This window comes from Aegilops tauschii, chromosome 7 (assembly GCF_002575655.3).
Source record: "Aegilops tauschii subsp. strangulata cultivar AL8/78 chromosome 7, Aet v6.0, whole genome shotgun sequence".
In the NCBI taxonomy this organism is placed as follows: domain Eukaryota; kingdom Viridiplantae; phylum Streptophyta; class Magnoliopsida; order Poales; family Poaceae; genus Aegilops; species Aegilops tauschii.
This window is the reverse complement of record NC_053041.3, coordinates 588,771,107-588,794,790: the sequence shown is the minus strand read 5'-3', so window position 1 is coordinate 588,794,790 and position 23,684 is coordinate 588,771,107. Positions and strand designations below refer to the sequence as shown.

The 23,684-nt window shown below is 46.0% G+C and overlaps 1 protein-coding gene across 1 annotated transcript; it reads left to right on the top strand.

The window, feature by feature from the left end:
- The first annotated feature begins 758 nt into the window (after positions 1-758).
- Positions 759-2,204, top strand: LOC141027454 (F-box protein CPR1-like). Its single transcript, XM_073504485.1, has one exon. It carries the CDS (start codon positions 759-761, stop codon positions 2,202-2,204), a length of 1,446 nt encoding a protein of 481 aa, XP_073360586.1.
- Positions 2,205-23,684: the final 21,480 nt, after the last annotated feature.

The window sequence follows — 23,684 nt, the reverse complement described above, 5'->3', positions numbered from 1 at the left end:
TTTTTCATTGTAAATGGAGAACAGTCTTAAATTTGTTTTTCATTAGTTTTAGTTGTTCTTAACATTTATTTTTTGCTGCCTTTTCGCATCATTGATACTACCTCCGTTTCAGTTTACAAGTCCTGCGCGTATACCTAGGTTGTCAATTTTATCACCCTAATATAAACTATATAACACAAAAATTATACCTTTTGAAAGTAGAAACTCCGAAGTTTATGTTGGTATATTTTTTGTAATATATGACTTGTATTAGGTTGCTCAAATTGACGACCTAGGAGTACGCGCACGCCCTGTAAACTGAGAGAGAGGTAGTATTTCACATATCAACATGTTGGCACAAGTGAACCAACATGTGGTTCGATGATTAGGATGGTCATCCCCGGCCCATCAAGGTTCAAGTCCTAGACTTCCCACTGGTGCTCGCATTTTTCAGACTGATTTTAGGCCTTTTAGTGATGTCTCTCGGAGGTGTTTATAGGGACAGTGTATGAGTGTGTGCGTTTATAGAGATGCGTGTATGTCCATATGCACGAGCTTCTACATCTATATGTTGTGTTACAGAAAACGTGTTGGCACCAACGTGACAAGGTTACAGGTAACTGAAACTCCCAACAAACCAGGCACATGTGCAGATCTGATTCCCGTGGAATCGATGAGACCCCTGACGTGCACGCCCCAACGTGTCTGCTGCATGCACCTCATCGCGCGCCCTACCAAAACCAATCTATCTGCGCGCGTTTATCTCAACAATCGCGCGCATGCGCATCGCGTCCTCCTTTCCAAGCAGTTTCGCAAAATCAGAACGGCCGCCAATGGCTCCGACGCCCCGATGCCCGGTCCTCCCCGACGAGATCATGGAGGACGAGATCTTCGCGCGGCTGCCGGCCAAGTCGGTGCTCGCGTGCCGCTGCCTCTCCCGCGCCTGGGCCGCAGCGCTCTCCTCAGAGGACTTCACCGACTGGTACCACGCCATCCACGGCGGGCGCCCCAAGATCTTCCGCCTGCAGGACTCCTCCGACGGCGACGAGGAGGAGGACGACGTTCCGATCGCCGTCACGGGCGCCTGCTTGCCACGCTTAATCACGGTGTTCTGGGACGACGAGGACCCCTTGGACCGCCCCACGCACCCGAGCCTCGCCTCGACGCAGTGCCGCGGCCTCGTCATCCTCGAGCATGTCCCCACGGGGATCCACTTCCTCTGCAACCCATCCACCGGCCAGAAGAGGGCGATACCGGAGGGCCGGACCACGGGCTGCCGGCTTCCCCTTGACGTGATGCAGAGGTACGCGAGCCTAGGGCTCGGCTACGACGCGCGCGCCAGGAGGCACAAGGTTGTGCGCGTCTACTACCGCGGCCGCGACGGCGAGGGCCGCCCCGCGTCCGTCGGCTGCGAGGTTTACGTGGTAAACGACCGCGACGGCTCCACGGAATCTTGGCGCCCGATCGCCGCAAGCCCGGAGGGTTGGGTGAAACAGTTCAAACCGAGCGTCTTTGCCCAAGGGCACGTCTACTGGTCAGGCCACCGGACCCTCGACGACCGATTCGAAGAGATAGGGACGATCATCATCTGTTTCTCCGTCTGCGAAGAGACCTTTGCGACCGTGCCGGCACCGCCGGGCATCCAGGTTGAGGTTCTGCGCAAGTGGCGGTTTCTGACGGAGCTCGCCGGGAGACTGTGCCTTTTCTCCGGCCATGAGCATCAGTACGATGTCTGGCTACTGCGTGGACACGGGCCAGGCACCGTGTGGGATCTACATTGCCGAATCGAGGCAGGCACGGCGTCACCGGCGGTCAACAGGGTCATGAGAGGTAGGTACGACAGTTACCAAAACAACATGATCCCACTGGCCCTTATGGACAATGGCCGGAGCATCCTCCTAACGCAAACTGACTGGCCAAAGGACATTTGGGCATACACCCCGTCGAGCGGCGACATTGAGAAGCTCATCGACTTGGAGAGCTTGGTCCATCGAAATAACTGGCTCTTGGAGGTTGCGGTGTACGAGGAAAGCACTGCGCGTCTCGGGAGGCAGCCACGCGGGGACATAGTAGTCTTGGCCTCATCGCTATCTACGCAGGCCATGTCGCTGGTGCTACGACTGTTATCGGAACGCACGCTCAGAAGGCTTATGTGCGTCTGCCGGAGCTGGCAGAACATGATCGCAAGTGAACTTTGGTGCTCTGAGTACACGCATGCACGGTGAGTATGGTGGATCATCTCTCGCAGGATGCACAAAGTAGAGGGGCATCTATTCAAAAGACCACATTACTTTTCCAAACAAATAGGATGACATGATCGTTTTGCTATTGCTCAGGGGATGAGAAAAACATGATCTAGTGGCCATTAGTTGTGGACTCCCACAAAAAAATATATTATATATTGGACATGCGCGAATGTCTACTGTCATTAATTATTCCTCTGGAACAGAATGACCTTAAGATATGACATAATAGCACCAGCAGCATGTGTAAGGCACAAATCAGTTGTAGTAATATGGAATTCCTGAATAGAATGACACAAGTGAGCCACAATGTAAGTTCCATGTTTTCTTGGTTGTCTCTCTTTAGGTGCTGCATATTCTTTCGAGATTATTCCGTAATTCAGTAGCAGGTTATTACTGGATGATTTGTCAAGGAATAGAGCACAACTAATACTAGTTATTAACCATCACCTGTCTATAAGCATATTATGAATGATCTCCTATCTATATATGTGTCGTTTTTCAATGCCCATTCTGGACGGCAGCGGAGGCCAACCGCATCGGATCATCACAAATAGCAAACAAGCTAGGAAAGCCCACCCACAATGGCTGGCCTCCAACCAGGAATCAAGCCATAATGGGGTTCCTTCTCCATTTTCTATAGCGAAGGAGACCCCAAGGCGAATATCGTGCTTGATCCGCTAGATGGATTTCCAGAATTGGGAACCACCCCAGCGCAAGCACGCAAGGAGGGGCTCGCCCCTCAGATACTTGGCCTGAATAAGTTGCAACCACAAGCCCCCTCCGCTCGCATGATCTGTCAGACCCACGCAGCATGAGGGCCACATTCGTGCAATGGGAGGCTATGATGCCTAATCTACCACGGTCTTTTGGCATACAGATGTCCGCCCACTTGACCATATGGTATTTCTGGCGGCCGTCCACCTCCCGCCAGAAGAATCTAGCAAGATAATTATCTAACGAGCTATGAACGCCCTCTGGCAGGATATAAATCCCCATCATATATATGGACAGGTTCGAGACATTAGAGCCAATAAGGACCAGATTTACTCCTCTTGGAGGTAAGCCGCCCACCCCACAGCTTTACCTGGGACGCGACTCGCACCATAAGCGGGTCGAATTCACCCAGTAGGACCCTCGAGTCAGACATCAACATCCCCAAATAGGATATGGGGAAGGCAGCCAACATGCAATTCAAATTGTCTGCAATCCGATGTTGCTCGGTCGTAGAGTAGCCTAGTATAATGAACCCATTCTTGTTGAAGTTGAACTTAAGACCCGACATGGCCTCAAAACAAAGAAGAAGGAATATAAGGTTGAGAACGTGAAGGTCCAACCCCTCTGCCATAATCATGGTATCATCTACATACTAGAGATGAGTGACCCCTCCACCAAGAATCAGGTGCCACACTACCTGTCGTGATTTTGTCACGGCAGGTGTCTTTGAAAAAGGACTTAGTCGTGACACCATCACAACCGGGTGGTAGCTTGAACGGGGTTGATCGGAATTGAGAGACACGGGTTTATCGAGGCTCGGTCCCTCTCGGCGGAGGTAATAGCCTACTTCCTCCTTGATTGATTATTGCTTGAGATATCGATTATAAGGGGGCGACTTGACTAACCTAGTATACTCGAGAGCTTGTAACCTAGTCCTTTTTCTACCCCAGGGGCTCCCCTTTATATACAAGTTGAGGCCCTTAGTTTACAACATAGTCCGAGTGGTAGTACAAACCCGTGCCCTAGTCTGTTTCCTACCTATATCTTGCCTCCCAAGTAAGGGAGTTTCCTTTTAGTTTCCTCCTTGAGCCTGCCTCCCAGATGCCGGGCCATAAGCCGGCCTGCTCTGTGAGTCGCCTCATGGGCCTTGAGCTTCATAGTCATTGCGACCCACATAATGAATCTGCTCCAAGAGTCGCCATTGGATAACCTGGCCATAACCTGTCCGGGTCATTGTGTGTGGTTATATCCCCAACATTAGCCCACATGTTAACTTGGATTTATCCATGTTAAACTTCACACTGGAATTAAGTCCGGGCCATCCTTTGATGAACCAGAACCTCTCTTTTGCCTCTTCAGCTTATCTTTCGACAGGATCATGGGAGACTGCCGGCTTGTGACACTATTTTGCTTGACATTTCTTGTCTCCTCTTGTTGTGACATCACCTTCCTGATTTTATGGAGCTTAGATGTGACGTCATAGCGAATCTTTAAGTATATCTGCCAGGCCCAAAAATCGAGGTGCCTTTTTACCCAAAATTTACTATGCCGCCTGGATTCTCACGCTTGCCATTCCACCTTTTTACCATCTTATAAATACGCGCACGGGGCTTCTGGTTTCACTTTTACCGCCATCTTCCTCGCGCCCAATGCTTCTCGTGACCGTAGCTCTGTCGTGCCTCTTCAAGTTCTCTAGCCAACTCGGCTGCATCTTCTCCACTGCTCCAGGCATCGTCAGAGTTCATCTGCGGTGCTTCAACTGCATCCGCAGTGCCCCGGCATCCCAAAGACTTCTCGTCAGATCTCATAAGTACCCTACTTCCCTTTTGCAGTTCATCCACAGTTTGTCGGTGTTCATCGCCATTTCTTCCCTGTAGATCCAAACTTGCTCAAATAACTCAAGCAGGTATTGTATTAATATGATGATGCCATTTACATCCACTAGGAGTTTTGTATTACCCCTATCAAATGCCCATTGACAGATTGGTTCCTACATCTGTGCTTTTTTAGGTATTTTATTTTTCCTTTTCATAGCAATTTCCAGATCCGTAGGTGTAGCCATCTTTGTAGTTTTTCTGTTTGCTAGCTTATCCCCATAAACTGCCCAACACTTCGTCAAATTTCAAAATGCTGTTGGGTAACCACGACCGGCTCATCAATTTGCTGGCTTGTTCATACTTTAGTATGCTTTTGATAGCTTTAAGTCACATCTTGAATAACCATAATCGACTCGTTGTTTTACCGGCTTAGGACACGAATAGCTGATGTCGGCTCATCGCCATGAACATAATGTGCCGGCTTATTGTCATTACCTTCATTTTGCAGTCCAACATTAACATAATCATCATGGCTCCCAAGACCGACAAAGCCGTCAACTGGGTTAGATCCCATGTTTCAACTCTCATGTGTCGAGTAGATTGGATCGACTCCACACGCAGCAGCAACAAAATCCCTTCGGATTAGCAACAAAGATATTTGATGTCCCTCGACATGGGACGTTTTCTATAGTTTTATCGAACTCACGACTAATACCAAAAATCTGACCTTTACATCGGCCGTAGCCAGCCTTTTATATAGGCATCACACACCCGATCAAACCGGCCCACGAGCAAAGCAAAACTGATACAGACTCTCTCTCCTAACCATAAACCGAACAAGACTCCTAGTACTACTAGGACTCCTCTAAATCTCACGCCTAAGGAAAAGTTCCTTTACCTAACAACCAAGAATTTACTAATTAACTATCCGGCCACGCTGATCATTAGGAACCAAAATATACCTTAACGGTACTATAGCACCTTGGATTTAGAACGCTTCTGCACGTAAACCTCATGTGACCTGGACCGAAATAGCACCGACATTTATCCAGCTTTGCGTACGAAAATTAGGCTTGACTTCTTCAAGCTCTGGTTCTGGTGACGGTATTTTAAGTGCCATTGTACATATCATCAAAATATTATAATTTGTAATATGATCAGTTTTTGCTACAGCACTGACGGGCACATCACGCATTGGCTTTGCCCAACGACGCACCCTAGCGGCGGCAAGAGTAGAAGCAGATGGGTCGGCAGCTAGGGTTTGGGTCATCCTTCTAGACCTCTCTCATGAAACAGATGACTCACAATCCTTTCCTAGGTATCGCTCTATATGATCAATGTGTCACGGAATCTTCTGTATCTAAATAACAAGTCCCCTCTATTAGATATCTTTTGCACATGTGTGCTTTCGCATGACCTCAATTACTGATAGTTGTTCGATCAAAATTGTGTGACATCAACAAGCCATGCATGTACTCATAAGTTACAATTTTTTCCACATCACCTCAATTATTGATAGGTGGTCAAAATTGAGTGACATCAACTAGTCATTCATGTACTCATAGGTTACAATTTAGCATTAATCTATGCATGCAAACAATGACACCTTATCAAGTCATGCATGTTATATTTTTCATTTTAATGTCCATCTAAACAATGCCAACTCATCAAGTTATGCATGTATTTTTTTTCTGAGATAGTAAAGTCATGCATGTCAGTCATACATTATTTTTTCATTAATTTATGTGTGGTAATGGACGATATATTTGTTGGATGCTTAGGCCCCTCCCAATGCTCCACCTTGTACGGGTGCTAAGCATGCCATGTAGACGAAAAATATGATGTGACAAGGCAATTAAGAGGAGAGAGATGGGTTTGGTGACCCCAGGAAGAAACAATGCCAAGCGCGCAAACCTAGGCAAAACATTTAAGTGAAGCAAACTCACCAATGCATGAGAGAGTTTAGTAGGTAAATTATTAAATGAAGGGAGCTTAGCTACAAGAAGCTAAGCACCTATGCATTGGGGAGTTTGGTTGCTAAGCTATTTAATATGCTTAGCATCCCATCTAAGAACCGGTCCATTGGGAGCAGCCTGTTTGGTTCCAATAAGTTACCTGACTTATAAGTGAGGTGACTTAAAAAGAGTGACTTATAAGTCACGCCTGTTTGGTTGTCACCTGACTTATAAGTCATCTGACCACACCTTTCCATCTTGTTTTTTTATGTAAAGGTAGTGGGACCCACGCAAAAGGGAGTGACTTATAAGTTTTAAGTTGGGGTGGAGCAACTTATGACTTATAAGTTGGGTCTGTTTGGCAAAATAAGTTATTTTTTTCACTTTTCGACTTATAAGTTGGTGACTTATTTGGAACCAAACAGACCCTTATACTCCCTCCATCACGGTTTAGAAGACGTACATCAGAAATCTCTGGGAACAAGGTGTTCCACAATTGGCTCTAGTTTTTTTTTGCATGCGACCCTAGAAATAACAGCGTAGTTAATAGCACGGCGCCTAATTGCTTGGGAAATCAATACGAACCCATGGCCACTAAACGAGCAGCCATCGCGCATGCATTGGTGGAGACCGATTCCATGCATGCAACTTTTCAACACACGCGTACACAACATTGGGTTTGGCTCAGGTGTAGAGGTCACAACACGGATTAATATGCAGGGTCAATAATCAAGTGACACATGTCCCGGTGGGACCAACTAATAAAGCCTTTTACTTCTTTCTTTTTATTCTACCAGTTTCCTGGTTCTCAATCTTCTACTCCACCATTAATCAAATTGACGACGACGTCGTCGCCGCCGGCCGCCACACAAATGAAGCTCCCCGTGCTGCGTGAAGGCGGCCAAGACGGAGGATGTGCTCCGCCGCTCCAACTCACCTCCGTGCATGAGGACTGTGAATTCAACGCTATGGGTGCTGCCATCTCCACTACCTAAGGAACCATGGTCCAATCGCTGCGTTTTTTTGACTGAAGTCTAATCGCTGCGTGCCCCTCAGCTTTGTGATGTCGTCCTCCGCGGCCCCGCCTTGGCCGCCCACACCATCACCTCAGCCTTGCGCCGCCGCCACCTTGGCCTCGATCGGATTCATGGTCCCTAGTCTAGAAGAAGAACGGAGAAGATTGAGAATCAGGTATAGAGAGAAATAAGAAGGCTTTATTAGTTGGTCCCTCCGGGACATCTGTCACTTGATTATTGGCCCTGCATATTAATCCGTGCTGTGACCCCTGCACCTGAGCCAAACCCCACAACATCAAATGGAAAGGACGGCATGCATGGATGCAGCCGGTAATTGATTTCAAAGGGGCCTAATTAACTCAGCATTAATTACCAGCGCGCCTTAAACCTCTTCTATTTTGGAAATGCATGAAAATTGAACCGCGCCTTCTAAACTACGACAGAGGGAGTAGCAAAAATATGTAGCCCATGTTTTTTTTGTTAAAGATGCAGTCACGCTAAGTTTGATTAAAAAATTCCTTTTTATAATACATCATTTTGTCAACTACTTTGTAGATTTTATTTTATTTTTCATTGTAAATGGAGAACAGTCTTAAATTTTTTTCATTAGTTTTAGTTGTTCTTAACATTTATTTTTTGCTGCCTTTTCGCATCATTGATACTACCTCCGTTTCAGTTTACAAGTCCTGCGCGTATACCTAGGTTGTCAATTTTATCACCCTAACATAAACTATATAACACAGAAATTATACCTTTTGAAAGTAGAAACTCCGAAGTTTATGTTGGTATATTTTTTGTAATATATGACTTATATTAGGTTGCTCAAATTGACGACCTAGGAGTACGTGCACGCCCTGTAAACTGAGAGAGAGGTAGTATTTCACATATCAACATGTTGGCACACTAGTAGGAAAAGGGGCTTTTACCCCGGTTCATAAGGGCCTTTAGTCCCGGTTCTGGAACCGGGACTAAAGGGTCGTTACTAATGCCCTAGCCCTTTAGTCCCGGTTCTTACACGAACCGGGACTAAAGGCCGTCCACGTGGCCGGTGCGGGGAGCCCAGGCAGGAGGGCCTTTGGTCCCGGTTGGTGCCACCAACCGGGACCAATAGGCAGGGCCTTTTGTCCCGGTTGGTGTCACCAACCGGGACCAATAGGCATCCACGCGTCAGCAGCTGGCAGGAGCTGAGGTTTTTGTTTTTTTTTGAAAGGGGGTGGTTTAGGGGTTTTGGGGGGTTAATTTAGGTGTTTCATATATTGTGTAGGTAGCTAATTAATAGAGAGAAGTGTCCTCTCTTATCTCCGTGCTTGGTCGACGCTACGTACTATATACGTATGGAGAGGAGTAGACACGCTAGCTAGTAATCAAATGAAGGAAACAGAAGATCGTCATGAACATATGCATACAGAGAGAAGTGATATCGACCACCTCTCCTTCTCCGAGATATTGGTCGAACAACAAGTTCTGGTATATCTATCCGACACTACCGGCTACATATATACAATAATTATCTCTTACAATACAATCTCCTAATTAAATTGTAGGAACACAGGGTCCACATAGTATTCTCCGTTTTCAGCGATCACGTGGTCAAGGAAGAATGCCGCCAATTCCTCTTGAATTCCTCGCATACGATCTGGTGCTAGGAGTTCATCCCGCTTCCGAAACATCTAATTTGAAGAAGGGGGTCAATACATATATATATATGAATAAATGAAACTCAACACAAATGATGGTAATAAAATAAAATTGTGAATATTATTGCTTACGCACTTCATATTGTTCTTCAGTGTAGCCCCGCTCACAGGTCGTGTAGCGGATGGACTCGCAAACGTAGTATCCACAGTAATTATTCCCGGGTTCCTGCCACAACCACTTTACAAGAAATAGAGGTCAATCAAACTGATAAGCAAGCATGCTAAATGGTATTGATGAAACTAGCGCTTGAATCACTAGGAGATGCGCGGAACATGCTACTATAGTACTTACTTTCGGGTGATTAAATTGCAGCTTCTTCGGCAGTCCCGGAGCTTTTGAGGTGAATTTTCTCCAAACCCTGCCAGACAAAGAAAACAATTACTTGATATCAGGAAATGAACAAAGTTGCTGATATGGTGGATAATGATTGATCTAACTTACTTCTCGAGCATTTGAGTCATGTTCGCATAGTCCTGGGGTTATTTTCGTCTCGAGTCTAAGACGGTTACTACTCCCTCCTCAAGCTTAATCTCTGGGAGAATATAGTGGAAGTTGCGCATGCATGCATAAGTCATCAATTACATTACCATAACCTGGACTAATAAGGGAAACCGAATATGCACAAGACAGTAACACTCACTTGAAGTTGTAAGGAAAGAGTATTATATCTTTGTTTTGATTTAATACCAACGATTGTAGCAAGTTGGCCTCGGCTTCTTTGGGATGTTTTTCAACCGTATATGCATCTATGAGATTTGTGTTAATGAACCCAATATCACCGATTTGTCTTTTCTTCAATTCGGCGATCTTCAATCTGCATAATATAGTGAGGATAAGTATAAATACATGCAATGAAAGAGCTGACCTATATAGAGAGACTTAATGACAGAAGTAGTACTACTTACAGACAGTAGCAAGTGATCGTTGTTTTATCGAGGGCCTTTTGATTGTAAAACTGGAAGAAATTCTCAAATGGAACATTCAGCAGATCAATTCCAACGAGGTCATGCTCCGGTTTAACTCTCAGCGTCAAAGTATCCATCCCATCAGACTCTCTGCAGGTTTTCATGTACCAATCATGTAGTCTTCGCATCATCGTGCTTAGAGATCTTTCATCTTTGACGAGAGGCTTCCCGTAATGGTATTTGTGTTCGTCCACCTCCATGATTTCATAATGTACATCGTCGGGCAGGTAATCTCCAAGATTGCTATAACCGGGCACCATACTCGGATCATTAGCGACGATGTCTTTTGACACCTTGAGCGGGGGGCACGATTGGTTCGCTTGTTCGCCGAGCTGGGCAATTTTTTTCCCAGCTCGTCGTTCTTTTAACCTTTTATCACTGACAGTACTTCCCGACCGCTCCGCTTCGGCATATGTCTTTGCAAGAATGCGCTCATAGTTGCCTCTCGGCGGAGACTTTGGTGGTTTTGTCAGGGCAGCCAGAGTGCGCTTTGCTTTCACCGGATCTACCTTCTTCTCCGGAGGTGGATGTTTCTTTGCTTTCACCCCTTCAAAGAAGTTTGTCACTTCGGCTTGCACGATCTTCCTGGTTTCCTCCTCGGTCCTCTCGTATGGTAACTTCTCTGGAGTCTTCAGAGAAGGACCGAATCTGTATTGCCTCCCGCCTATGGCAGCTATACTGCTAGACGCCGGCAGAGCAGACGGAGTGGCTGCGGCTGTCTTCTTTCCTTGCTTACGAGGCGAAGGAGAAGGACTACGACGCGCCGGAGCAGCCGCAGCGGCGGCGGGTCTCTTCCGCCCTTGCTGACGAGGCGGAGAAGGAGGAGGCTGGCTGCTCTGGCGCGCCGGCGCTGGCGGAGAAGGAGGCGGAGTGCCGCCACGCGCCGGAGAAGGAGGCTGAGTACCCTGATCACTCGCCGGAGGAGGAGGCGGAGGAGGAGGCGGAGTGCCCTTACTCGCCGGAGCCGTCCAGTTCAGAAGCTTGATGAGCTCCTTCCGCTATAGGCATGGAGTCTTCAGAGCAGAACCCAGCCGAGTCTCCCCTTCACCGGTAGGGTGGTCAAGCTGGAGCTCCTCAAATCCCTCCGTTATTTCATCGACCATCACCCTAGCATATCCTTCTGGAATCGGCCGGCAGTGGTAGGTTGCGCCGGGTTCAGGAGGTAAAACAGAGCCAACAGCCGCCTTGACTTTGAAGTTCTGCCATTCCGCCATAAGGTGGCAATGTTGAGACTCCGTGATAGCATCCACGGGGTAGCTAGCAGGAGCCGCATGCTCCAGCTGAAGCAGCTCGGTGGAAGCCACGCCGCTTCTCCGCTGAGATGGCGGTGTAGCTTCGGGGGCAGTTTCGGCATGTCGATTGCCGTCTCGTTCCTCTAGCGCTTGAACCCTTTCGTGCAGCTTCTGAATTTGGATCTGCTCCACTTTTTTCCTCCTCTCCTGGCTTTTGTAACCGCCCGCGTCCGGAAAACCAGCCTTCCACGGAACGGAGCCTGGCGTGCCTCGTGTCCGTCCAGGGTGCTCAGGATTCCCGAGGGCCATTGTGAGCTCGTCGTTCTCTCTGTCTGGAACGAACGTCCCTTCCTGCGCTCTATCGATATATTGCTGAATCTTCTTGACTGGTATTCTCAAAAGCTCGTTCGTCCAAACGCACCTCCCTGATACAGGGTCCAAGGTTCCGCCAGCCCCGAAGAACCAAGTCCGGCAACGGTCTGTCCAGTTCATTGTCTGTGGTTCGATCCCTTTTTCAAGCAGATCATTCTCAGCCTTGGCCCACTTAGGTCGGGCTTTGAGGTAGCCACCTGATCCCGTGCGATGGTGAAGCTTCTTCTTCGCAGCATTCTTCTTGTTTGTCGCTGACATCTTCTTACTCTTTTCCGATGTCTTGTGGGCCACAAATGCGGGCCAGTGATCTCTGATCTTCTCATACCGGCCGATGAATTCTGGTGTCTCTTCTTTGTCGACAAACGTTTTCAGCTCATTCTTCCACCTCCTGAATAGGTCTGCCATCTTCTTAAGAGCATGAGACTTGATTAATTGCTCTATAACTGGCTTCTCCGGATCCTCCTCTGGCGGTAGGGTGAAATTTGCCTTCAGCTCAGTCCAAAGATCATCTTTCTGCATATCATTGACATAAGACAACTCAGGGTCTTCCTTCTTAGGCTTATACCATTGGTGGATGCTGATCGGGATCTTGTCCCTAACTAGAACCCCGCACTGAGCAGCAAATGCATCCTTTGTCCGAAGGGGTTCAATCGGTTGGCCGTCGTGCACGATTGCTGTGATCTCAAACCTTTCATCCGAGCGCAACTTTCTCTTCGGGCCTCGTCTCTTTACCGAAGTTGTGCTCGATCCGGAGGGCTAGAAAAAAGAAGAAAGACGAGTGTTAATTAATATGTGTACATACCAAAACAATGAATGCATCAATTAGCTAGTCAGCACAGGCTTAACTAATATATTTACCTGGCGGGACTCTGTTCGGTCACCGGAGCCGTCACCACGGGCTCCTTCTTGCACCAGCATTGGGTCACCGGAGCCATCATAATCATGTCTTTCCTCCTCCACTCTTCGATCACCGTAGCCTGCTTCTTCACCCTGTTCTTCCAGACCATCATTGTCGTTAAGATATGACAAGATATCACCTCCGGCTAAGATTATGTCCCCCAACACCTCTTCTGCTTGCTCATCTCGTCCGTGCTCCATTGTTTTTGCAAATATTACAACATGGCAATTATTACACAAACATGACAGCACGTGGATATATTAGTGCAAACGTAGACCTAGCTTATTCCGGGTTTGGGGTGGCCTAGGCAACGCTTCAAGGGTAGGGGCGCGGCGGGAGGGGGTAGGAGACCGACATCGTTTTTTTCTAGGGTTTGGGTGTCCTCGAGAGTTTTGGTCGAGCGAGAGGGCCGGGGGGTGCTCCCGTGGTATAAGTTATCACGGTCGAGAGGGGGTATAAATATCGACCGTCCATCATGTCGAAGTTATCTGGGAGGGAGTTATATATATCGACAACGACGACATACATACATGGGAAAATAATGTTATCGGGGAGGGGGTATATCGACCCCCCCCCCACGTGTTGAAGTTATCGGGAGGGGGTTATATCGACAACGATGACATACGTACATGGGAAAATATTATTATCGGCGGGGAGGGGGTATATCGACCCCCCTCGTGTTGAAGTTATCGAGAGAGGGGTATATCGACGACGACAGACCCGATAAAACATAAGAAAACGAAGAAGAAATAAAAAGAGGAGAAGAAGAAAAGGAATAGAGGAGAAGATTGAAGAAAAAAAAGAAGAAAAAAAAGAGGAGAAGAAGAAAGGAATAGAGGAGAGAAGAAGAAAAAATAGAATTTTTTCTATTTTTTCTTCTTCTCTTCTATTCCTTTCTTCTTCTCCTCTTCTTTTTCTTCTTTTTTCCTCTTCTTATTTATTTCTCCTCTTCTTCCTCTCCTCTTCTTCTCCTTTCTTCCTCTTCTTATTTTCCTTTTTCCTCTCCTTCTTTTTCTTCTTCTTCCTTTCCTAGCTAGATATATAAAACTTTTCTAAAAATGTAACTTTTGCATATATAAAACTTTTCCATGGATCATCATTTCTCATATATATATCCATCTATAGCCACATACATATATAAATGGAAAAAAATGCTATGAACAAAAATACATATATACTTGGTAAATATTCTATGAACATCGTTTCTCATATATATCAATGCATACATCCATGGATCATCATTGCTCATATATCCATAGTATTATATAAAAACTTTCTATATATGAACAAAAAAACATTTTTTGACATATTTAGCACATTCTAAATTTTCCTAACTCTTTTACAACCACAAAAATTACTCCAACTTCATGACAGTACCCACACTCCATTTCACCAAAAACCTTCTGATCCATAGTTCAAAATTTTCAAATTCCATTCAAACGAAATTTGAACCAGATTCAAAACCTATTCTAAACCAATCCAAAAATTCTGAAATTTTGCCATCACCTTTGTCTTGCATCAGTACCTCACCACAAAAAATATCATAAATTCTAAAAATGCCCAAAGCCATCTAGCATTTGAGCAAACACCCTCTATATGCATTGTTCATATCTGTAAAAAAATTCAGAAATTTCAGAAAATTGGACGGCGTCTTGCTGCTGCTCCACTCCTTCTCCTCTCCTTCTGCTCTTCAATGCGTCGGGGCCGGCGGCGACCATGGAGCAGGGGCGGCAGAGAGCAAGGGGCACTCGGGCGCAAGAGCGGCGCTCGATCGGGACCATGGGAAAGGGGGGGCTCACTTCGAGGGGGGCGGCGATGGCAGGAGTCCAGCGACGAGGACGGCACGCGGTGACGGGGACGGCGGTCTCGGGACGGCAGGCGGCGACAGGGATGTGGAGGGGTGGGCTCGGGGAGGCACGCGACGACGGGGACGATGAGGACGGCGGGCTGAGGGATGCCGGCGACGAGGACGGCGCGGGCTCGGGGAGGCGACGGCGTTGGCGGTGGCGTAGACGGCGACGAGGAGCGCACGGGCGATTTGGGCAGCCTGGCGGCGGGGGCAACTGGCGAGGGAGGCGACGGAGATGTGAAATTTTCAGAAGTCCTGGTTATATAGCAAGGGCATTGGTCCCGGTTCGTGGCACCAACCGGGACCAATGCCACCCTTTAGTCCCGGTTGGTGCCACCAACCGGGACCAAAGGTCCCTCTTCAGCAGCGCAAAGGGCGGGAAGCGGCGGCCTTTGGTCCCGGTTGGTGGCACCAACCGGGACTAAAGGGGGGGCATTGGTCCCGGTTGGTGCCACGAACCGGTACCAATGCCCCCTTTAGTCCCGGTTGGTGCCACCAACCGGGACCAAAGGCCTTACGCTGCCCGCGGCCAAAAGTTTAGTCCCACCTCGCTAGTTGAGAGGGGCTCGGAGTGGTTTATAAGCCCCACTGCGGCTGCCCTGTCGAGCTCCTCTCAAATGCAGGCTTACGGGCCTAATGTCACACTGTGCTGTCTGTGGGCCTATTGGGCTTTCTGCGGGCCTGAATCCTGGCCCAGGTTGGGTTTCTAGTCGTATTCAGGCCGTGGTGGCCCAATAGGTGGCAGTTTTTTTAAATTTTTTCCAGTTTTTTGGTTCTGTTTTTTGCATTATTTATTTTCTTTTGTTTTTTGCTTTATTTTTTAATTCTTTGTGCTTTTAGGTCAGAAAATTTATAAACTTTCTGTTAGTGCCATTAGTTTTCAAAATTAAATAGTTAAAATTTGAATTCAATGAACTTTTTGTGAATCACAAGTTTGTGATTAACTTTACTATAAAAATAGTTTTTTTTTCAGTTTTTTTGTTTTGTTTTTTGCATTATTTATTTTCTTTTGTTTTTTGCTTTATTTTTTAATTCTTTTTGCTTTTAGGTCAGCAAAATGATAAATTGTCTGTTAGTGCCATTAGTTTTAGAAAAAATGTAAACTTTCTATTAGTGCCATTAGTTCTTTATGAAAATTATTTTTGCTGTATTTAGTTTTTTTGTTTTCTTTTTTGCTATATTTATTTTGTTTTGTTTCTACTTACAACAAAAAACTTATTTGCTTTATTTTATTTTGTTTCTAATTACTTATTTATTTTACTTTATGATAATTCTTTTTGCTATTAAAGTTTCTATTAAAAAGAGTTCTTTATGAAAATTCTTTTTGCTTTTAATGATTTTGAACAGAAAATACTTCGATAATTTTAGTTGCATCAATTTTATATGATTTTAGTTTCAATAATAATAGAGGTTTCTTATAATGTTTTGAACAGAAAATACTTTGTTAATTTTAGTTTCATGAATTTATTAAAGTTTATTTTATTTTGTCGGAACACAAGAAGTCCGGAGTTGTAATAAGTTATTAAAAATAAAAAGGAGGCGCAATGCTCGTTGATTTGCTTCAAGCCTTTCGGAATAGTGTAGACTGCACTGCACATAGCTCGATGCAGTCTACCTTATTTCTCAAGGCTTGAAGCTAAGCAACGTGAGCATTGCGCCTCTTCTTCATCGTCTCTGCACTCAGGGCTTATAAACCGCTCCTAGTGCCTCTCAGCTAGCGAGGTGGGACTAAAAAACTGCTTAGTAAGAAACTCTATTACCGGTTCGTGCCACGAACAGGTACTAATGGTGCTCGTGGGGCCACAGCCTCATTAGTACCGGTTCGTGGCACCAACAGGGAGCAAAGGGTGGAATTGGTCCCGGTTCGTGCCACCAACCGGTACCAATGGCCTTGCACAGTGGCGTGGTGGTGAGTTTAGTCCCACCACGCTAGCTAAGAGAGAGCCGCACCTGTTTATAAGGTGCGGTGCGCCTGAGCTATCGAGCTCCTCTCTAAAGCAGGCTTACGGGCCTAACCTCTCTGTACATGCCTGTGGGCCTACTAGGCCTTCTGCGGGCCTGAATCCTGGCCCATGGATGGGTTTCTAATCGTATTCAAGCCGTGGTGGCCCAGTAGGTGGCATAATTTTTAATTTTTGGCCTGTTATTTTTCATGCATTTACTAATTATTTTGAGCTATAAGACCCTAAAATTGAAAAGCATTTCAAATGAACTCTGAAAAGGTTGAAAGTTGGCATGGTATCATCATTTCATCCACATAGCATGTGCAAGAAAGTTGAGAGGGTTACGGCAAAAACTAGATGCACTTCTTGTACAAAACGGACAATGGTATCATACTCGTCTATTACAAAGTTGGCATGGTATCATCATAATAGTTGCGGGAGAAAGTCTTCACTTTTTCTTTGCTTGTGTCATTTGCTTATTGCGCCGTAACCATGGATAATCTTCATCGTTTATCAGGATGCTTGGGTCAGCCTTGACTTTGAAGGGAGGAATTTCATGAAACATTTCATAATCTTCAGACATGTCTGTCTTGCCCTCCACTCCCACAATGTCCCTTTTTCCTGAAAGAACTATGTGGCGCTTTGGCTCATCGTATGATGTATTCGCTTCCTTATCTTTTCCTTTCCTCGGTTTGGTAGACATGTCCTTCACATAGATAACCTGTGCCACATCATTGGCTAGGACGAACGGTTCGTCAGTGTACCCAAGATTGTTCAGATCCACTGTTGTCATTCCGTATTGTGGGTCTACCTGTACCCCGCCTCCTGACAGATTGACCCATTTGCACTTAAACAAAGGGACCTTAAAATCATGTCCGTAGTCAAGTTCCCATATGTCCATTATGTAACCATAATATGTGTCCTTTCCCCTCTCGGTTGCTGCATCAAAGCGGACACCGCTGTTTTGGTTGGTGCTCTTTTGATCTTGGGCGATCGTGTAAAATGTATTCCCATTTATCTCGTATCCTTTGTAAGTCAATACAGTCGAAGATGGTCCCCTGGACAACGAGCACAACTCATCACAAACAGTGGTGTCACCTCTGAGACGTGTTTCCAACCAACTGCTGAAAGTCCTGATGTGTTCACATGTAATCCAGTCGTCACACTGCTCCGGGTGTTTGGAGCGCAGACTGTTCTTGTGTTCATCGACATACGGGGTCACCAAGGTAGAGTTCTGTAGAACTGTGTAGTGTGCTTGAGACCAAGAATATCCGTCCCTGCATATTATTGAGTCCCCCCTCCAAGCGTGCCTTTTCCAGTCAGTCTCCCCTCATACCGCGATTTAGGGAGACCTATCTTCTTAAGGCCAGGAATGAAGTCAACACAAAACCCAATGACATCCTCTGTTTGATGGCCCATGGAGATGCTTCCTTCTGGCCTAGCGCGGTTACGGACATATTTCTTTAGGACTCCCATGAACCTCTCAAAGGGGAACATATTGTGTAGAAATACGGGCCCCAGAATGACAATCTCGTCGACTAGATGAACTAGGACGTGCGTCATGATATTGAAGAAGGATGGTGGGAACACCGGCTCGAAACTGACAAGACATTGCGCCACATCACTCCTTAGCCTTGGTATGATTTCTGGATCGATCACCTTCTGAGAGATTGCATTGAGGAATGCACATAGCTTCACAATGGCTAATCGGACGTTTTCCGGTAGAAGCCCCCTCAATGCAACTGGAAGCAGTTGCGTCATAATCACATGGCAGTCATGAGACTTTAGGTTCTGGAACTTTTTGTCTGGCATATTTATTATTCCCTTTATATTCGACGAGAAGCCAGTCGGGACCTTCATACTCAGCAGGCATTCAAAGAAGATTTCTTTCTCTTCTTTCGTAAGAGCGTAGCTGGCAGGACCTTCATACTGCTTCGGAGGCATGCCGTCTTTTTCGTGCAAACGTTGCAGGTCCTCCCGTGCCTCAGGTCTATCTTTTGTCTTCCCATACACGCCCAAGAAGCCTAGCAGGTTCACGCAAAGGTTCTTCGTCACGTGCATCACGTCGATTGAAGAGCGGACCTCTAGCTCTTTCTAGTAGGGTAGGTCCCAAAATATAGATTTCTTCTTCCACATGGGTGCGTGTCCCTCAGCGTCATTCGGAACAGCTAGTCCGCCGGGACCCTTTCCAAAGATTACGTGTAAATCATTGACCATAGCAAGTACGTGATCACCGGTACGCATGGCGGGCTTCTTCCGGTGATCTGCCTCGCCTTTGAAATGCTTGCCTTTCTTTCGACATTGATGGTTGGTCGGAAGAAATCGACGATGGCCCAGGTACACATTCTTCCTCCTTTTGTCCAGGTATATACTTTCAGTGTCATCTAAACAGTGCGTGCATGCGTGGTATCCCTTGTTTGTCTGTCCTGAAAGGTTACTGAGAGCGGGCCAATCGTTGATGGTTACAAACAGCAACGCGTGCAGGTTAAATTCCTCCTGTTTGTGCTCAGCCCACGTACGTACACCGTTTCCATTCCACAGCTGTAAAAGTTCTTCAACTAATGGCCTTAGGTACACATCAATGTCGTTGCCGGGTTGCTTAGGGCCTTGGATGAGAACTGGCGTCATAATGAACTTCTACTTCATGCACATCCAAGGAGGAAGGTTATACATACATAGAGTCACGGGCCAGGTGTTGTGATTGCTGCTCTTCTCCCCGAAAGGATTAATGCCATCCGCGCTTAAACAAAACCATGCGTTCCTTGGGTCAGCTGCAAACTCAGCCCAGTACTTTCTCTCGATTTTTCTCCACTGCGACCCGTCAGCGGGTGCTCTCAACTTCCCGTCTTTCTTATGGTCCTCACTGTGCCATCGCATCAACTTGGCATGCTCTTCGTTTCTGAACAGACGTTTCAACCGTGGTATTATAGGAGCATACCACATCACCTTCGCAGGAACCCTCCTCTTGGGGGGCTCGTCGTCAACATCACCAGGGTCATCTCGTCTGATCTTATACCGCAATGCACCGCATACCGGGCATGCGTTCAGATCCTTGTACGCACCGCGGTAGAGGATGCAGTCATTAGGGCATGCATGTATCTTCTGCACCTCCAATCCTAGAGGGCATACGACCTTCTTTGCTGCGTATGTACTGTCGGGCAATTCGTTATCCTTTGGAAGCTTCTTCTTCAATATTTTCAATAGCTTCTCAAATCCTTTGTCAGGCACAGCATTCTCTGCCTTCGACTGCAGCAATTCCAGTATGGTACCGAGCTTTGTGTTGCCATCTTCGCAATTGGGGTACAACCCTTTTTTGTGATCCTCTAACATGCGATCGAACTTCAGCTTCTCCTTTTGACTTTCGCATTGCGTCCTTGCATCGACTATGACCCGACGGAGATCATCATCATCGGGCACTGGTTCCTCTTGATCTTCAGCAGCTTCCCCCCTTGCAGCATCATTGGACACATCGTCTTGTTCCTCTTGATCTTCAGCAGCTTCCCCCGTTGCAGCATCACCGTATTCAGGGGGCACATAGTTGTCATCTTCCTCTTCTTCTTCGCCGTCTTCCATCATAACCCCTATTTCTCCATGCCTCGTCCAAACATTATAGTGTGGCATGAAACCCTTGTACAGCAGGTGGGTGTGAAGGATTTTCCGGTCAGAGTAAGACTTCGTATTCCCACATATAGGGCATGGACAACACATAAAACCATTCTGCTTGTTTGCCTCAGCCACTTCGAGAAAATCATGCACGCCCTTAATGTACTCGGAGGTTTGTCTGTCACCGTACATCCATTGCCGGTTCATCTGCGTGCATTATATATAATTAAGTGTGTCAAAAACCATTACAGAACATCATGAATAGATAATTAAGTGACCAAATTAATAGAAGTTCATCATCACATTAGAACCAAAGTACATGCATAGTTCTCATCTAACAACATATATATAGCTCTCCAGAGCATCTAATTAATTAAACCATACATTGAAACTATGTAAAAGATTTCAATGCGAAAACAAATGCGATCATAATCGCAACCAAGGTAACAATTGATCCAACGACATAATGATACCAAGCCTCGGTATGAATGGCATATTTTCTAATCTTTCTAATCTTCAAGCGCATTGCATCAATCTTGATCTTGTGATCATCGACGACATCCGCAACATGCAACTCCAATATCATCTTCTCCTCCTCAATTTTTTTATTTTTTCCTTCAAGTAATTGTTTTCTTCTTCAACTAAATTTAACCTCTCGACAATAGGGTCGGTTAGAATTTCCGGTTCAACCACCTCCTAGATAAATAAAATCTATGTCACATTGGTCGGTATATTTGTCATAAACAATAAATGAACCAAATAGTTATAAAAAGATAATATATACCACATCCGAATCATAGACAGGACGAGGGCCGACGGGGGCGGATACCAAAACCATCGCACTATGTAATAAGAAGGAATAATAAAAGTAACAAAATTAGACAAGTAACTATCTAAAGTAAGAATTTTTTTCCTTTCAGAAAGAAGATAAGAACAAGAGGCTCACCACGGTGGTGCTGGCGACGAGATCGGCGCGGGCGATCGACAGCGGTGAAGACGGGGACGGGACGTGACGGACCGCTAAACCTAGACAAATCTCGGGGAAAATGGAGCTCGGAGGTCGAGTTTCGAGAGGACAAAGATTAACTAGTGTGGCTCAAACATTTCATCGAACACCTCATGTGCATAGGAGGTGAGCTAGAGCACCCAAATGCCCTCCCCACGCCGGCCAGAAAAAACAGAGCACTCTGGAGTGCTCTGCTGTGGCGATGGGGTATATATAGGGAACTCATTGGTCCTGGTTGGTGGCACCGGGACTAAAGGCCTTTGGTCCCGGTTGGTGCCACGAACCGGGACCAATGCCCCCTTTAGTCCCGGTTGGTGGCACCAACCGGGACCAAAGGCCTTGTGCTGCCCCGCGTCAAAAGTTTAGTCCCACCTCGCTAGTTGAGAGAGCTCGAGAGTGGTTTATAAGCGCTGCTGCGCCCACCCTCTCGAACTCCTCTCAACTGCAGGCTTTCGGGCCTAACTGTTCTCTTTGCCTGTGGGGCCTACTGGGCCTTCTACGGGCCTGAATCCTGGCCCATGGATGGGTTTCTAGTCGTATTCAGGCCGTGGTGGCCCAGTAGGTGGCATAATTTTTTTCCTCTGTTTTTTTCTCTTTTGCTTTATTTGTTTTGTTTTGTTTCTACTTACAACAAAAAACTTATTTATTTTATTTCTAATTACTTATGTATTTTACTTTAATTATTTTATTTTTATTTATTTTACTGCTGCTATTTTTATTTATTTTACTGCTGCTATTTTTACTTAATTTATTAAGGTTTATTTATTGTAGTTACTATAGTTTATTTTATTTTATTTTATTAAGGTTTACGAGCTGTGGGAGGGACGAGGGGTGGCGACGTGCTGTGGGACACGATGCAGGGGCCAAGGAGGGAATTTAGGGTTAAGTTTTTATACGGGAACGGTTAGACGGGCTTTAGCGGGCTTTCACCGGGCTTGTGGGGTTTTACCAGGTCATCGATGAGAGTTTCCAAAAATGTCATTAGAAATCCGTCATGGATTAACAGGTTTCTTGTAGTGATATGTCGAGCACAATGAGTGGTGATCCTCCGGCCTCCCACTCGCACGCAGCCGCTGCCACCCTCCCGCTCGCTTGCCGCTCCCGTCGTCACCAGTCCCGGCCATGGCGCCGCCGCTGCCGTCGTGCCCCTGAAGACCTATTCATCTTGCCTGAAGGTGATCCTGTGTCAGATCCTGCACGATACCTCATCACTACAACACATCGGCGGCGGTGTATGAGGCATTCATGGCCCTGGTGGCGCCTTCAAGGGAGGACGCATGATCTTCAAGGGAGGACAGGCCATCAGATTCATCCACTTGGTAGCGTCTTTGTTCATCCAGGTTTGACGATTCATCTTTTCATTATCTAGTCTCTCAGGGATGTCAAACGTACCCTCAACAACTAACGTCAGCATTTATTTTTTTCTGTAGTGAACCCCCTCGATGAATGCATGTCTGTTGCCGTGGCTAGAGAAAATTCTACATATCCACATCCTGATAACCAACAAGATAAGTAGCAGCTTTGATATGGAGGTATTTTCCTTCACTGCGTGCTTTTTCTTTGTGCCCTTTACTGTACTGTAGTAGCATTTGCTAAATTGCATTGAGAGAATAGGACGGCACAACAAGCTAGGGCTTCAGGAAAACCAACCAAATTCCTTTTTTTTGGGATCAACCAACCAAATTGCTGTAATAGCACGATCCGCAAGACCTAGAAGGGATCTACACATGACATCGGTGGCTTCTCCTCCGCCTGCTATTTGCCGCTTTGACACTGTTGACAGATCCGAGTTCCACCTGCTAGGCTCGAATGGTAGATGTTACGGGCAACTGTATGTGAATCCCACTCCAAGGGATCGCCCTTCTCTATCCCAGATATGGCGGTTATGGAGTGTGACGCCCGGATAATCAAGCTACAGTAAACCTCTGCTAATGGTGCCACGTCACCTCGGTTACTGTTGATAAACTCGAGTTAGTTCAAAAATGATTCAAGTTAAAATTTAAAATATAGGCAAACGATAAAAGTTTTCAAATAAAGAAAACTAAACTAAAAACTGAAAACTAAATTGTTCAAAATTTAGAAAATAAATCATGGGTGATTGTGGTGGAGAAACCACATTTTGATAAAATGTTTAGATGCAAGAAATTAATTAAAACAGGGGCTAAACAATTACTTAAATGCTTTTAAAAAGAATAAACTATTACAAACCATTTTATTTTGAAGAGCTAAATTAATAGTGGCAAAAGCACAATTTGTAACACTAAGTTAGGTGCCACTTTTATATTTTATTATAACTAAAATAAAATAGGAAAGAATAAATAAAAAGAAAGGAAATAAGACGAAGTCAAAAAAAAAAACCCTGGCCCACTGGGCCACGGCCCAGCAGGCCAC

Coding starts and splice junctions, on each gene's coding strand:
- LOC141027454 (XM_073504485.1), top strand. CDS start 759: ATGCGCATCGCGTCCTCCTTTCCAAGCAGTTTCGCAAAATCAGAACGG.